At 39.6% G+C, this 17,801-nt stretch overlaps 1 protein-coding gene across 3 annotated transcripts in view; it reads left to right on the top strand.

Annotated features, from left to right (window-relative positions):
- Nucleotides 1-2,359: 2,359 nt before the first annotated feature.
- prkd1 (protein kinase D1) overlaps nt 2,360-17,801 on the top strand; it is a 350,415-nt gene continuing 334,973 nt past the window's right edge. For 2 of the 3 annotated variants that reach the window (XM_035429543.1, XM_035429579.1), the window contains exon 1: nt 2,360-2,915. In XM_035429543.1, coding sequence (XP_035285434.1) covers nt 2,751-2,915 — 165 coding nt within the window. In that variant the 5' untranslated portion in view covers nt 2,360-2,750. The remainder of the gene's footprint in view (nt 2,916-17,801) is intronic. The other variant, XM_035429570.1, reaches the window with a different exon arrangement.

Raw genomic sequence — 17,801 nt, 5'->3', positions numbered from 1 at the left:
TCACGAGATGTTCTTAAACTCCCACATGGAGTTGTGCTGGTTATTTAGGGGACAAAGCTGTGGTCCTCCCCACTGCCTGCAGAGAGGTGATGGTGAAGGTGAAGTCCTGCTTGGAACCCCCGAATGACACAAAGTGCTTAGATATACAGTTGAGGCCAAAAGTTTACATACACCTAGGCTAAAGATATTCAAACTCAGTTTTTCACAACTCCACACATTTCATGTTAATATACATTTATTTTGGCAAGTCAATTAAGGCATCTACTTTGTTCACATCAGAGGTAATTTTAAAACAATCGGTTAGAGACATATTTATTTCAGCTTTAATTCACTATATCAGTATTGCAGTGGATCAAAAGTTTACATACACCAAGTTGACTGTCTCTTTAAACTGTCTGGAAGATTCCAGAAATTGATGTAATGAATTTTTAGAAGCTTCAGATTGGGCAATTGTCATAATTACAAGTTAATTGGGAGTTAATTGGCACCCGTGGCTGTATTTAAGCGCCTACCGCCATTGCCTTTTTGCCCTTGTTATCGTGGGAAAATCCAAGCAACTCAGCCAAGACCTCAGAAAAAAATTGTGGACCCCCACAAGTCTGTGTCCTCCTTAGGAGACAATTTCCAAACAACTGAAGATACAATGAACATCTGTACAAACGATTGTATGCAAATAAAAAATCTTGGGACCACACAGACACTGTTCAGGAAGGATGCACAAATGAACTCCGAGGGCTGAACGAACTTTGGTCCAAAAGGTTCAACTGAACCTCAAGACAACAACAAAGGAACTGGTGAAGGAGTTGGAGGCACCAGGTACCAACGTATCTACATACACCATTATGAGAATCCTACATTGCCATGGCCTGAAAGGCTGTCATGCAAGGAAGAAGCTTCTACTCCAAGGCGGGCATAAAAAAGCCAAAATGAAGTTTGCAGGTGACCACCAGGACAAAGACTTAGCCTTTTGGAAGAGTTTCTGGTCAGATGAAACAAAAAATTTAACTGTTTGGCCATAAGGATCAGCGCTATGTATGGAGGAAAAAGGGTGAGGCTTTTAATCCGAAGAACACCATCCCAACTGTGAAGCATGCGGGTGGCAGCATCATGTTGTGGGGGTGTTTTGCTGAAAAAGGGACTGGTGCACTTCAGAAAATATCATCATGAGGAAGGAGGATTATCCAGAAATACTGAAGCAACACCTCAGGACATCAGCTAGCAAGTTAAAACGTGGTCGCAACTGGGTCTTCCAGCAGGATAATGGTCCTAAGCATACCTCCAAAGTTGAAACAAAATGGCTTAAAGACAACAAAGTGAAAGTACTGGAGTGGCCATCACAAAGCCCTGACCTGAATCCCATAGAAAATTTGTGGACTGAACTGAAAAAGCGTGTCTGAGCAAGGAGGCCTACAAACTTGACTGAGTTACACCAGTTCTGTCAGGAGGAATGGGCAAAAAGTCTGGCAAAGTATTGTGAGAAGCTTGTGGAAACATTTCATTCAAGTTAAATAATTAAAAGGCAATGCCACCAAATACTAACAAAGTGTATGTAAACTTTTGATCCACTGAAAATCTGATATAGTACATCAAAGCTGAAATAAATCTGTCTCTTAGCTATTATTTTGAAATGACCTTTTATGAAAATGAAGTAGATACCCTAATTGACAGGAAATGTATGGTAACATGAAATGTGTGCAGTTGTGAAAAATTGAGTTTGAATGTCTTTAGACTAGGTGTATGTAAAATTTTGGCCTCAACTGTATTCCTCAAATAAAATCCTCCTTTGTTAATGTTGTAAATTGAAATGCAGCAAGTGGTTTCATGTATTGCCTTTAAAATTCTTAATTATTCTCTTTAAATAAAGAGAATGCATTTAATCACTTTTGAACTCATATAAGTTCTGAGTTAATTATTAATTTAATTAAAACAAAATGTTTTATTGTGTAATAATGAAAAAGCTTTTATGGATATAAATGACTTGTGACAGGATAGACACATGTGAAAGACAGTTTGAACAGCACATCACTGGTGGGATTCAATACCTTTCAGAAATATCAATTCTCTCTGACTCTCTGACATCTTCCCAGAGGATCTTTATATTGCTAGGTGGTTTTAGACTGCAAACTATGTGGCAAATCAGTACAAAATTAAGTAGAGTTTGGTGCAAGCAATTGCCTAATTGTTAATAATAATAATAATCAATAAAATAAAAAAGCAGATAAAAACGAACAAAAAAAAAAACACACCATTTTCCCTGCAGCGTAAATCCAACTAGGACTTTAATCATGACTCAGAATGTTGAAGTAATCTGAACCCACTTTGAAACCGAAGTGGTAGAGGCAATAGCTATGCAACAGGGTAGTCCATGCTTTGCCCGGCTGTTTGTGGTCCACTGACAACACGCATCACCCACCAGCCACGACTTTCCTCTGACCGACAGCAGCGAGGAGGCGGGCCGTGTTTAGATCCTAACATTTGAACATATCTGACGTCTTTGGCTCCATCATCGCCTCTCTCTCTGTTCAAACAACTCATTGCTTTCCACTGTCTCTCGGCGCGTCCCCAGACGCATTATTCGGGAACGCTTTTTAAATTTATTTTACTCGAGGGCACGCGATTTAAAGTTTGTCACTTCCATCCGTGCTCACTACTGTATTAATAATATTACGTTTAAGATAAAAAGCGAACTTCTCGCTAAATCTGCTTCGTCGTTCTCCAGTTCCGCTTGTTTTGACATCTGGGATATTCACATGAGTGCGCCTCCGGTGATCCGCCCGCCTAGCCCCCTCGCGGGGTCGCAAGGCATCTCTTTCCAAATTCAGATTGGTTTGAGCCGAGAACCAGTCTTGCTGGATTCCAGCGACCTTAGCCTGGCCCATGTCCGGGAGATGGCATGCTCCATCGTCGACCAGAAGGTAACTGCAACTTAATTTCAGTCCTCCAAAAGCCGGCTTTGCGTTAACGTAGCACCTGTTTGTAAAATGGTGTTGGGCTTATTTCAGCTTTATTTAATTTTAGACACACCGCAGAGCAAACTTCTGTGTAACTTTCCCCCGTTTTTTCTTATGAGTGTAGAGTAAATCAATTACTGCCCTGTTCAATATCGTACATTTTCTGAGTGCTTAAAATAAACGACAGATGGCATTTGTGGCACATTCCGAGCTGTCATTTGGTACTTGAGTCATTCTGTTTAGATATAATAAGTAGATGGCCGATGTTTTACGTCAGTGCAGCGTTTTTTAAATTAGCAGGCCAGGGAGATGCTGCAATGTTAGTCATTTGTTAGTCATTTTGAAATGACAGTAGTTGGAGATGTAGTCAGCTATTTGACAGAAAGAAGCGGTATCACAAGTGCAGTCTTTCACTTTGCTGTAACAGTTCTAAACAAAACCTTGTCATATTCAGCAGGAATTAACATAAGATCTCGTACTATTGTTAAAATCTGCATAAGGGCTTATGTGCATGTTTTATAAATTACAGTCTGCATAGATTGTAGCAGATTTGCTTATTTACTCTTTACTGACTGCGTGATCATAACTAGTACAGAATACTTGCTGGAATAAACCGTCGTACAACCTACGTTGACTAAGAAAAGTTGTGAAAACGCTACAATTTGACTTGGTCACGATGGACATTTGTTTCAAAGTTGCTTCATTTTGATGACAGAGGGCACTGCAGAGATCGTCACTTTTAGTTTCCACCAGTTTCCATGTTTACAATACATGTGAAAATCTCATATTTTAAATAGTTGACATTTGGAATCACCGCAAAAGTGAAACTTGAGAATGAAATTATTTCATGTGTGCAAATGAACATAAATCAAATCGTTTTACTGATGTTGCAATGGGTTTGGTGTAATTCCCACTGCTTTGTTTTTATTATTATTATTATTATTTTAAAAACATTTTTTGTAGTGATTTTGCATACATAATAAGACCAGACAGACAAGACATACTTAAACCAGGTGGAAGGTACAATACCTAAAAAAATAAATAAATAAATAATAGCAATAACAGTGAAGCCCATCCCTACCCCCCTCCCCACTCCCATGAAGAAAGAGAAAGAAAAAATATATATACAGTATATATTGATAATAACAATAAGACAAAAAAGAAAAGACATTAGGGCAACACTCTCAGTAATATTTTACCGTTTTCACTGCTCATCTACAAAAGGGTACAAGGGCGCGTTATATGAAGAGAGGAGAGTTCTATTGGTTCTTGATGTGCTGTAACATCGGGTTCCATATTCTGAAAAACTTTTGAGGATTGCCAGACAGTTCATATCTCAGTCTTTCTACATGTAAAATACCCACCAATTCACTTAACCAGGTCTCAAACTGGGGGGTTGAGTCAGATTTCCACAGTTTCAAAATGCATCTCTTGGTAATTGTCATGCCATACACCAAGGCTGTGCGGGCACTGTGGTCTAAATTTTTCACGGTTGTGGAGTACCTGAGTAGAGCAGTTTCAGGGTCAGGGGTGAAATTGAGATTAAAAACAGCGGAGTACCACTGAAATAGGAGACACCAGAAATGATGGAGTTTTGGACAAGTCCAGAAATGGTGGGCAAGAGTACCCTCGACACCTTTGCACCTATTGCATAGAGGCGAGAGATGAGGAAAGATTCGGTGCAGTTTAGCCTTAGAGTAATGTAGTCTATATATTACTTTGAATTGGATCAGTAGGAGCCTGGCTTTAACAGAGCAGGATTTTATTCTTTTTAGCGCTTTGTCCCAGATATCATCGTCAGTTTCAATGTTTAGTTCTTCTTCCCAGGCTTGTTTTATTTTGGTAGTGGATTTGTCTAGTTTGTTTGAGAAGATGCACACAAAGTCTGAAACTAGATTTCTTGCTTCTGGGGAGCCCAGCAGAGGCTTGAACAACGATTTATCTTCGGGCAGTGACTCAAAAGACAGAATATTTTGCCGGACGTAGTTTCTTAACTGTAGATACCTGAAGAATTGTGTTTTAGACAGTGAGAACTTGGATTGTAATTGTTCAAATGAGGCAAAGTGTTTGTTTATGGTAGAGATCTTTTATAGTGACTATACCTTTCTGGCTCCACTCTCTAAAGGCAGTGTTTGCAAAAGATGGTAAGAAGGTGTGGTTGTGCCAAATTAGGGTGTGTATCAATGTGTTTGGGAGCTCGCAAGATTTTCTAATTTGGTTCCAGATTCTCTGAGCGTCGGACAGGATGAAATGATCCTTCTTAAAAGCAGTAGGAGGCCTAGGTGATGAAAAGAGGAGAACATGGAGAGAAGTCTTAGAGGTTAGGCTTTTTTCAATGGCCAGCCAGGGGGGCAAGTCGGACCTGTCTCCATTTTCATATGCATACTGCCAGTATACCATGACTCTAACATTAGCTGCCCAATAATAATGTAAAAAGCATGGTAACCTCGGGCCTCCTTGTTCCCTTGGCTTCTGAAGGTGGCTTTTTGAGATTCTGTGTGCTTTATATCCCCAGATGAAAGGCATAATGATAGAATCAATTAACTTAAAGAAAGATGTAGGGATGGAAATGGGGAAATCTTGGCAAGGAAACCATTTTGGCAGCGTTCACATGGCCAATCAATGACAGTGGTAATGTTCTCCATTTCTCTATGTTTTCCTTAAGTTTGTTCAGCTTTTCAGTAAAGTTAATTGTAATGAGGGCCCTTGATTTTTTGGATATTTTAATTCCCAGATATTTTATACTGTCAGAGGTTATTTTGAACTGTGTGGTGGTCAGGAATATTGTATCCAAATCAGCAGGTCACTTTTCTGCCAGTTAATAGTATAACCTGAGACCTCTCCAAAGGAGTTAAACTGGATTAGGTGTGGGATTGATTGCTCGGGGTCAGATACAAAGAGGGCAATGTCATCTGCATATAGGGAGATCTTATGATCAACCCCACCTAGTATTATCGGTTTAATGAGGTAATGCTCTCTTATGTTGATTGCCAGGGGTTCAATGGCTAATGCGAAGAGGAGTGGCGAGAGAGGGCAGCCCTGCCGTGTTCCCCTCTGAAGGGAGAAGGGGGGTGATCTAGCTTTATTTGTGAGGATGGAGGCCGTGGATTGGGCATATAGTAAACGCACCCAGGAGATAAAAGAGGTACCAAGACCAAACTTTTCCAGGACCCTTAAGAGATACTTCCATTCAACTTGATCAAATGCTTTTTCTGCATCGAGGCATAAAATAGCCTGCTTAGTGGACTTATCAAATTTATGATACATAATGTCCATAACTGTCCTAACATTGAAAAAGGAAAATGATTGGATTGGAATGAAAGCCGGTCTGGTCTGTATGGATGATAGATTCTGTACATTTATTTAGCCTATTTGCTAATATTTTAGTGAAGCTCTTGAAGTCTAGGTTAAGCATGGAGATTAGCCGGTATGAGGAGGGATCAGTTTCATCTCTGTCCTGTTTCAGCAAGAGAGAAATATTTGTATTATACAGTGTTGGTGGGAGCTTCTCGGATTCAATTGAGTGAGAGAGCATCCTATGTAGGATCTGAGTTATCTGACCTACAAATTTCTTGTAAAACGCAATACCAAAACCATCTGGACCAGGGCTCTTGCCACTTTGCATTGATCTAATAGAGTCCATGATTTCTGCAGGGGACAGTTGAGGCGCACTGTCTAGTTTTGGTATGTTCAGATCTTTTAACCATGCATTAACATCTCCCTTAGCTTTAGATCTGTATAGCTCTTCATAATACTCTTTAAAGCGGATATTTATCGACTTTGGATCAGCTGAAACTACCCCCGCGCAAGATTTTATTTTGTGGATAGCCCTGCTGGCTTGTTGCCCTCTGAGCTGATGAGCTAACAGTGTGTGGGGTTTGTCCCCGAGTTCAAAATATCGTTTGAGTCGCAGGAACTGATCGCTGACTTGTCCCGACTTGTGTTATACTCATATTTTAGGATAAGAATGTTTTGCAATGTTTGGGAGTTGCCTGTGCTTCTATACAACGTCTCCAATTGTGAAAGCTCCGAGTCAATTTCCTGTTTCTCTCGTGATTTCTTTAAAAATGCTTCATATGCAATAATATGGCCCCTCATGACAACTTTTGGACGTTTCCCACGAGGAGGAGTCTGAGACATCTGAAGTGTCATTGGTCTCTAAGTATTCTGTGATTTTTCCAGATATGTGCTTACAGAAAGTTTCATCAGTAAGCAAGGATGGGCGTAGACGCCATGAAAAGCACTGCTTAGGTTTTTTAAAATCAAAAGTAATTGCAGTTGGAGCATGATCCGAAATCAAAATATTGTGATATTTGGTATTTATTATATTAGGTATGTGCCTTGCGTCTAGTAAAAAAATAATCAATGCGGGAGTATGATTTATGCATTTTGGAGAAAAATGAATATTCTCTGTCTGTAAGGGTGTTGAATCCTCCATATATCAACTAAATCGGTGGGGGTAATAAGGTTATTTAAAACCGCGGGTGCATTGGAAGGGCTACAAGTTTTGTTTGATGATCTATCAAGGTGTAAATCAAGGATTATGTTGTGGTCTCCCGCAGCAACCTCATTTGTGTTCGAAAGATCAGGTAACATGTAAAAAGTCTTGCGGAAGAAGGCTGCGTCATCAATGTTCGGACCATAAATGTTTAGCAATGTTACGTGAACGGAGTAGAGATACCCCGTTACTATGATAAACCGGCCGTTTGGATTGCTTACTGTGGAGATGTGTTTGAAAGGTATGTTTGTCTTAATAATAATCGCAACTCCGCAAGCTTTGCTATAAAATGTGGATTGGAATATTTGATCTGCCCAGCTGCAGTGCAACCGATTTCACTCCGATGGTCTAATATGAGTCTCTTGAAGTAACAAAACGTCAGCAGACAGAGATTTAGGATGTGAAAACACTTTAGCTCTCCGAGGCCGCGGACATTCCAGCTCACCAAAGTGACACCGCCGCACGGAGCATCATCCCCGAGTACCATAAAGAAGTGTAGATTGTATTACACAAGCGGTGACATAGTAATTTGTCCCAAACGAAAAAACATGAAAACCACCAGAACAAGAACATGCATGGAACTCATACTTACCCACCCCCCACCCCCACTTTCCCAAACAAAGTGAGAGGAAATACCCAGTCATACTGTCAACAGGACATACTTCAACAACTTAGCTAGGCTAGCCAAAAGGCTAGCTGATTGCTAAGCAGTGATACCGCTAGCTGGCTAACTACAATACAAACATAGCTAGCATCCCCGCCAAACACAAAGATTGACATGGTCGGCAACATTACGATTCAGCTTTGGAAAGTTAGCAGAAACCCAACCTACAAAGGCAACTTATGAATGGAAAGAGTTTAAGGTACATGAATTAAAGTTTACAGCATTGAGACCAAAGTTTACCCGACAAGTGTGTGTCCATGTCCACAGCTCAGAGTTAGATATCGTAGCTGGCCAGTTGTTCTGCCAGCTGGCGCTAGCCTGCTAGCCATCCTCATCGGGCCGGTAGATTGTCCACGAATTACTTGGTCTACTCCGGAGTGTTGAATATTGACGTGTCGGTCCCCTGGGTGACTCGAAGGCGTGCAGGGTAGAGAAATCCGGTTCGCAGTCTGGTCTCCTTGAGTTTCTTCCTCCCATCCTCGAAGAGTTGGCACCATTTCATTATCTTTGTCGGGAGGTCAGGGAAAATGTGAATCTGTTTCCCCTTGTAGCTCAGCGGGTTTTGTTGCTGTGACAGCCGCATTATCAGTTCTTTCAGTCGAAAGCTGTGGATCTTGGCTATCATGACTTGGGGGCGGGCGGGGTCCGCGGGCGGCTGTCCTCCCAGTCTGTGCGCACAATCAGTGTCTATTGGAGTAGGGAAATTTTCTGCACCCAGTAAATCATGAATAATGTTGGCGAGGAATTCCGTGGGACGGCCACCTTCGGCTTTTTTTGGCAAACCCACCACTTTTATGTTCCGGCGCCTGGAGCGCACCTCAAGGTCCATGACTTTGTCCTGGAGCAATCTGTTAGCTGCTTCTAGCCGTAGCCACTGCTGCTCTAGTTGAGTTAGCCGAGTATCGTGGTCACTGCTAGCCTCTTCCACACTGGAGATCCGTGCGCCGTATTCGACCAGGTAAGCTTAGGTGGCTTGAAGGGACACTTCCAGCATGTTGAATCAGTCTTCCATATTTTTGCTCATGTTGTTAATGGCTGCGAGAATGACGGATGTTTCAGGGTTTGTGTCCGCCGTTAGCATGGTTAGCTCCGGTGCCCCACTGCTGGGCCGCTCCTCGCATGGCGAATATGCTGGGTCTTCATTAGTGGTTTTCTTGATAGTGGATTGCTTTCTAGACGACTTGTTTGTAGTCATTTTGTGCCTACACGGTTACCACAAAAAACTTTAAAGTGAGAGCCATACTGTAAATAATGTTATATTTCTTTAAACTTATTTGCATATTTCATGGCACCTCTTCATTATTTTATATATAGATCCCAGCCAGACCAGAGAGAATAAATATGTGGTGATGCTTCTTTGACTTATTCAAATTGCAGTTTCAATATGACGCTTGTAATTTTTGAACAAGTAACTTGGAACTTTTAATAAAAAACCTGTGACCTGTCAATGCCATGTTCATTGTGGGTACCCGTTCACTGTAATAATCCTGCAAACTTTATGAGTTCTTAATCAATTTTTAAATAATTTCAGTGGCCCGTTGTTAAATTCAGTTTTGTGTATTGTTTTTGCCTGGAAGAAACCATGCTCTATGCATGAAGTTCCTAATTACATAGCTCAGGAGGTAAGAGCGGTTGTCTGGCAGTTGGATGGTTGCCGGTTCGATCCCACGCCCAGGCGTGTCAAAGTGTCCCTGAGCAAGACACCTAACCCCTAATTGCTCCCAACGAGCTGATTGGTACCTTGCATGGCAGCCTTTCACCATGGTGTGTGTGTGTGTGTGTGTGAATGGGAGAATGAGAGGCAACAATTAAGTAAAGCGCTTTGGATCAAAGTGCTATATAAATGCAATCCATTTACCATTTAATTAAATGGTGATATGAACATGATCATGTTAAATCCAGGTTCCAGGATTAATCTATTTCACAGACAATCCAATGTGGACATGATGGTAAATGTGTATTTGGTGTCAGGCTCTGCATATTGATCGGTAATATTTAACATTTTGTTTGTTTGGAGGTCCGTTCTGTTCCAACAATGTTTTCCCAATAGCCAGTTTGTAAGATGTTTACTGAAACATTTCACATTGATGTTTCAGGCCTGCCCAAATCAGAAATGCCATTTATTTTTGAAATCTCCTTTGGGCTTTATATTAGCAAGTGACATCTAGAAGTATAAAAATGATAAGAAACATTTCCTCACAAAACATTACATTTATTTAGCACATGCTCCAGATGAGCTTGCAAAGAAAAATAACATAAGTCTATCCACCAATATGATAAAATCTTTATCCTGTGAGCAATGCAGCAATATATACCCAACTTAAAGAATGGAAAGCATGCATTCCTCTGTCCTGGTATTCATAGGCGGTTTTACCATAGGTCATAGGTAGGCAATTGCCTGGGGCCTTGTCCACCGAAGGTGCCTCGTGAATTTGTGTTTCCTTTTTTTTTAAATTTATAAAACATTTTTTTTCTTGTCACTCCAAACAAATGATAATCTGTAAAAGATAAAAAAATAAATCTGTCTACATGTAAACGTGGGCGATATCTATATTTGTCAATATTTATTATCACCCACATTTCACATTTAATGGATTATTCCACCTTGACCTTCCTGCATTTGTGCCTAATCAATGACGTAGAAATTCAAGTTGCCATCAGAGACAGAGAGTCACGATCTTTGTTACCACAAAGCGTTTTCATAGTGGATTTGAGAAGAGAAAGAGGAAGAGGGAAGATGCCCAGTTTAAGGAAAGTTTGCCTAAACTGATGAAATTCTTTACTAAAACAGCCAGAGACTCCACAGTGGAGCAACAAGTAGAGTGAGAGCGCCTGTTATCGACCACCCTAACCGCTGGTGTATTTACTTCGTATTTATTAGAATGAAATGGACATTGTTTCCTATTTAAATGTAAGTCCTGTGAAAATACACATAATAAATTGTCTAAATGTAAAAAACCAACTTCATACATATACATTTAGTTAGATTTTGATATAGTAATACAGCCTTATTTACTATCAACTTTAAGACAAGCAACACGCTCGGAATTATCTCATCGCGACGCATTAAATCCAATGGCACAGACGTTGCTTCATAATTTCAAACTGCTTTCCTAACGGTTATTTTGCATCCTGCAACTTGGGTTATAAAAGTGAATATGTACGGATTCCTAGACATGCTGATAGCGACCACCCTTTCTCATATTAACCCTAAATACGCAGCACATAAAGAAAATTGCGGGAAAAAAAAACTACTGGAGGATAACAAGGACATTTTTCTTACATAACTAGGCACAGGTTTTCACCGATATTTCGCCTATTTTTTCATATATAATTGCAAATCAGTTTACGTTTTCCTTTCCGAAGTTGGTTGATAATAGGTGCTCTCACTCTAGCTGACGTTATAACAGGTGCAACGTTAGTTGAAGAAGCTGAGCTAGCTAACGTTTGCAGCCTTACTGCTGCCTCAGCCTGTTGTGCACCCACCGCACCTACTAAAACTTCTAGCGTTACGGTCTCTGCTGGTTGCGGTGAACCAGCTACAGTGTGGGAGGAAAGTGTCAGAGGCGACACCAGCATCAGCCCACCACAAACCAGACACCCGCTCGGACCGGGACTTTTACCGCTAGAGAATAGTGGATGTTCAAATGCTTTATCAAAAAGCATGTACCATACTTTTGTCTTGAAAGAATTAAAGATTATATACTTACAATCTTTTTCTTGCCATATTGTCTTCTTCTAACTGCCTGAAGGTCATTTGAAGTTCTTCAGTTAGAATTCTCATTTGGGTCTGTCCTTTAGTTCTGTGGCTTTGTTAACTGAAAAGAGCTGCCTCCAAATAGTTTTTGTTCACTAGCTATGATTGCGTTAAGCAAAATGGAGAAGGGCCTCACATTGGTCTTTCCCTGGGGCCTCCAAATCACTAAAACCGCCCCTGCTGCTGTTGCTCAACATGACCCTAGATACTTTTTCTAGAGCTTCTGGAAAATAAGTTTTAGTTTCTCAGATTGGTCTCCTGCAGTCTGGTAAATTCAGCCAGCCAAGTTTTAGCCAGTATTATATCATAGGTCAGTTGCCAAGCTGGCTTCAGAACTCCATCTCCAATTTCATTCTCAGCTACACAATATTGTTACTCATCAGACTTACCATTGCATCATAGCAAAACATATCCCCAGAAAATTGCGTTACTTGGTCGGACTGTCTAGCAATGCTATGCTGTTGCTCCAGTCTGATGTTGGTGATTTTATATATATATATATATATATATATATATACACACACATACATATATACTGTATATATATATATATATATATATTAGGGCTGTCAAAAAAATATCAAAGTTCGAAAACTATTCGAAAAATCTTTCTTTTTTAAAGTTCGAACCGAAATTTGAGCATTCGAATATTAGTTTTGGATCCCGCGTATTGTAATTAACATGCAGGCTTTAATTTCATGCGGCGAATCATGTTCATGCACGCAAAGTTCATTTCCTGTGCTAACGTTACTTCCTCTGTCAACAAAAAACGTTCTGCCCTGGACCCAGGGCAAGTGGATCGTCTGGTTTTCCTTGCCAATAACCTCCTGTGATACTTTCAGCTCTATTGACACCTAATGTTACTGGTCAGCTAGCCTCGTGAGCCAGTCACTTTTTTCACGTCGTTCGACAGATCTGGTCAGCTAACAATTTAGGCTAAATAATGTTCCCATGGCAGGCTATGTTGGATGATAAAATTGGATGATGAAAGAAGTTAAACAAACTAAACAAAGTAATTTATGTTGTTTTAGGCTACAGGTATTAGCCGTTTGAATAGTTTTTGTGTTAAGAAATAAACAGGGATTTCCTATAAACAATCATTTCCCGATGATTAATAAATGCCGATGTGTGGCAAATTACATCCACGTGAAAGTGCTTTATTCATTTGCGCATTAGGCTATAGAAACTTGCATAAGTCAAGTGAAGACCTGACGTAGAGCGACGACCATTTCCACGGTCAAATCGAGTCATGTTGAAATTTTAAAATCACTACTTTGACGTGATTTTCTACGCATGCGCCACACGGTTGATCTAAAATATGTTTTGTAAATGAGGCCCCAGATGTAGTAATGAAAGTTCACCGATGTCCTCTATTCTACTGCCCGCTTGTGGAAAATAACGTGCAAGCCAGTTTAGAGAGAGCGTCACGTGCATATTGCGCCCGACAATAAGCGGCTTATTTTTGTGAATTATACGCAAATGATATTCGAATATATTCTAACTCTAACTAATTACAAAAGCTAATATTCAAACTCAATTTCATGGCACTTTTGACAGCCTTAATATATATATATATATATATATATATATATATATATATATATATATATATACACACAGTGAGCACCATAATTCATTGGACAGTGACACATTTTTTGTTATTTTGGTTCTGTACTCTAGTACTTTGAGTTTGAAAGGATACAATGAGGATGAGGTTGAAGTGCAGACTGTCAGGTTTAAATTGAGGGTATTTTCATACATATCGGATGAAACATTTAGAAATTATAGAACCTTTTGTACATAGTCCCCCCCATTTTCAAGCATCAAAAAATATTGGACATTTTAAAATTATGTAGAATAAAGTAATCATTTTTAATATCTGGTCGCATATCCTTTGCATGCAATGACTGCTTGAAATCTGCGACGCATAGACATCACCAGACGCTGGGTATCTTCCCTGGTGATGCTCTGCCAGGCCTGTACTGCAGCCATCTTCAGTTCCTGCTTGTTTTGGGGACTTTTTGGCTTCAGTCTCCTCTTCAGCATGTAAAATGCATGTTCAATTGGACTCAGATCCGGTGATTGACTCGGCCAGTCAAGGATTTTCCACTTTTTGGCCGTCAAAAACCCAGTTCGTTGCTCTAGCAGTATGTTTTGGGTCATTGTCTTGTTGCATGATGAAGTGCCATCCAATGAGTTTGAAGGCATTTGGTTTTATCTGAGCAGATAAAATATTTCTGTAGACTTGTTCTACTTCTGTCTGCAGTCACATCATCGATGAAGACAGGTGAGCCCTTTCCACTGGCAGCCATACAGGCACAAGCCATAACACCCCCTCCACCATGTTTCACGGATGAGGCGGTATGCTTTGGATCATGGACATTTCCTTTTTTTCTCCACACTTTTCTCTTTGTCTCATCTGTCCACAAGACTTTGTTCCAGAACTCTTGGGGCTCTTTTAGGTGCTTTTTAGCAAACTGTAATCTCGCCTTTCTGTTCTTCAGGCTTATCAGTGGGTTGCGTCTTGTAGTGTACCCTCTGTAGTCCTGCTGGTGTAGTCTTCTACATATGGTAGACTTTGACACATCTACACCTGCATCCAGGAGAGTGTTTTTGATCTGTTGGGCTGTGTCAGGGGGGTTTCCTTCACCATAGAGAGTATTCTCCGGTCATCCACTACAGTGGTCTTCCTCGGTCTACCGGGTCTTTTGACATAATTGACTTCACCAGTTGTTTTTTTCTTGTTAATGATGAACCAAACTGTTGACTTGGGCATGCCCAGGGTTTTTGCAATGTTCCTGATTGATTGATTTTCATTTTTGAGCCTTATGACGACCAGCTTAATTGGCATCGACACTGCTGTCTTCCTCATGTCGTCACACCCCAACAACAATCTCCAAAGGCAATTGCAAAGTCTAGAATCAAGACTAGACATCAACAGCTCTCTTCTGCATTCACTAACGACAAAAATGAATACACCTGCCTAACGAAACACATCTGTGAAGCCAATTCAACAAATACTTGTAGTACCTTAAAATGGGGGGATCATGTTCAAAAGGTGCTGTCATTTCTGAACGGTTCATCTGATATGGATGAAAATACCCTCAAATTAAAGCTGACCGTCTGTTCTTCAACCTCATTGTCATTGTATCCTTTCAAACGCAAAGTGCTAGAGTACAGAACCAAAATAACAAAAAATGTGTCACTGTCCAATGAATTATGGTGCTCACTGTATATATATATATATATATATATACACACCGATCAGCCACAACATTAAAACCACCTGCCTAATATGTAGGTCCCCCTTGTGCCGCCAAAACAGCTCCTACCCGTCGAGAGTTTTAAAAATTATGTGGAAATAATTCACCCTCTAACAAGATCTTAGCTTTTCATAGCTCTGTAGCAACTAATAATGTAATGAACTACCAATAGTGTAATAACTCCCAATAGTGTAATCCATTTAAAATTTTTTATGTAATAAAAACCAATAATGTAATAAGTAGTAGTAGTAGGAGTGTACTTTATTGATCCTCTGGGGGAATTTGCACTGTTGCAGCATCAAAGACAACAAAGTAACAGGATCAGATACAAGTTTACAGTAGATACCAAATATCAGATACAAATATACAGTAGATACAAATAAATACAGAAATCCAAATATACCAGAGGAAATCTTTAGAGGTGGAGTCCATGCCGTGACGGGTCAGAGCTGTTTTGGCGGCATGAGTGGGACCTACACAATATTAGGTATGTGGTTTTAATGTTGTGGCTGATCGGTGTATACTGATGGTAAAAGCCATCTTTAAATACCAAGCTGTTTGTAAGCTGAAAAATGTGATTTAGGCATGTGTGTTTTTACGTGAATATGTTAACTTAAAGAAGGTAATTCTGTAATTTTGGTGTAGTTTATGTAAGAAACATAGCCCCATGCTTATTGTAACTTGGCTTCAGTTTGATCAGTAATTCAATAGACAGTTTCACTTATTTTAGAAAGTGTATTTACAGGTTAATTTGGAATATACAACATTTATTGTGCTTTGTGTCACCGAATGGGCTTAGCCGTTGATCATTATTGTTTCTGTAGGAACCCCTAAGGATAATTTAACTCAGTCCTCTATAGGAAGAATGCAATCAATAACTTTGGTTGCTGGTGTACCTGCTATCTCAATGTGTTCTTAAACAACTTAAGTTGTACCATTTTCTATTTCTGGAACAACTTAATATATGGGTGAGCAGATAAAGCCACAAGAAATCATTTGGATTAATGCTTATGAGGAACACAAGAACATGAACTTGAGTGATGGTGGATTTTTCTAATTTAAATGGTTGAAATTACATTTTTAAACTTAAAGCAAAATAAATTCAGATATCCAGAAGTACAGGGACAAAAAAAATAAATGACATGGTTTGGGGGCAGAAAGTTTCTAGGTTTAGTGAAGATAGCCAACTGAAGTACCAGCTCAAGATAGAGACTGCTTGAAGTGCAGAAGTAGTTCAGGTTGTTTTTGTAAATGTGTGCACATAGTTCCAAATTCTACAATATAAACAACCCTGGCCATTAAAACAATTAGTTTTGATGAGAATAATGGACCTGTCGAAGGCTTAACTGTGGAAATGCTTAAAATGGTGATTTATTACTGCTGCCAATTAAGGGCTCAATTTGGAAGAAAAACCAGCATTCAATGCTGGTAATCAGAACCACTGTTGGAGGGACACAAGTGAGCCATCAAAAGGCCTGCAGTGTGTGCTGGCTGTCAGATTCAGAAACATGAGCAGCATTGTGTTCAGGAGCTCACCTCGGTTATGCCTCTTAGGTCTTCAAATGAACTAAGAGCTATTTGTCTTATTGTTAATATTATTATTATTATGTCCAAGAATAGATACAATGATAGAGCGACTCACAATAAGAGTTCGGAACTGAGAGGGTGACTGATCCTGGTGATTGATTCAGATACCCATGTTTAAGTTATTCTATTCAGAGATCTTCTTAATAATTTATTTGCATAAGTTGAGGCTGAACATTTCAAACATTTTGCCAGACTGGACTCTTCAATAAAACGTTGACAGTATTCATTTATTTTTTTCTTGAAGACCTATAGCTTAAAACCCATATTACTTAGTCCAATAGACCGCCAGTAACTACAATAAGAAAATGTTTTCTCTGCTGTAAAACATCAACCATTGGGGTTGGTTATTTTATGAGAACAGTTTCTGGATGGTTTGATCAAGCACCTATATTATTCATTTTAAGACTTAAATAAGAGCACTTATGGAGAAGGTGAACTGGTGTAACTGTAATTATGTGTCACAATAATTTTTCGGGAGGTGATGTTACTTTAAAACAAACAGCATTAAAGATTAACCCAAATATGATCCAGAAAATCTTAAGTTCAAAGAACATTGGAGATATGCCATAGGACATATATGGTTTCTAAAAATCATAATAGCCTGTGCTAGTACTGTCTAGGGATGGTTGTTTTTACTGACATTTTTTACAACTAACTTCATTTTTTTGGCCAGTACTATTTCTGGAATTTTTAAGAGTTCAATTTATTCGGCCGTACTTTTGCAGGAAGAAAAATAAATGCAGTCACATCTTCGTTTTGAAATAGGTTGTTTAATGTAGTAAAGGGACTGGTGGGTCTGTTACCCAAGAACAGATAACCAAAAAAAAACCAACAAATGACGGAGACTGTCAATATTTGTACCCTGTCACTTAGAGGAAACGAAGGGCCGAGGGGGGGTTTGGTGGTGGATTAGGTGGTAGACAAGCTTTCATATGCAAAGGTATATACAAAGCAAAGAACAGAAGCAAAATAAAAAATAAAAACAAAACAACAGGAATTATTCAGCGGTTATTTCTGAGTCATCCCACAGTTTCATTTCTATCAATGACTTTCTACAACTGTTTTTTCTGTTTATGCCAGG

This window comes from Anguilla anguilla, chromosome 1 (assembly GCF_013347855.1).
Source record: "Anguilla anguilla isolate fAngAng1 chromosome 1, fAngAng1.pri, whole genome shotgun sequence".
NCBI lineage: Eukaryota > Metazoa > Chordata > Actinopteri > Anguilliformes > Anguillidae > Anguilla > Anguilla anguilla.
The sequence above is the reverse complement of the archived record's forward strand: the minus strand, read 5'-3'. Positions and strand labels throughout refer to the sequence as shown.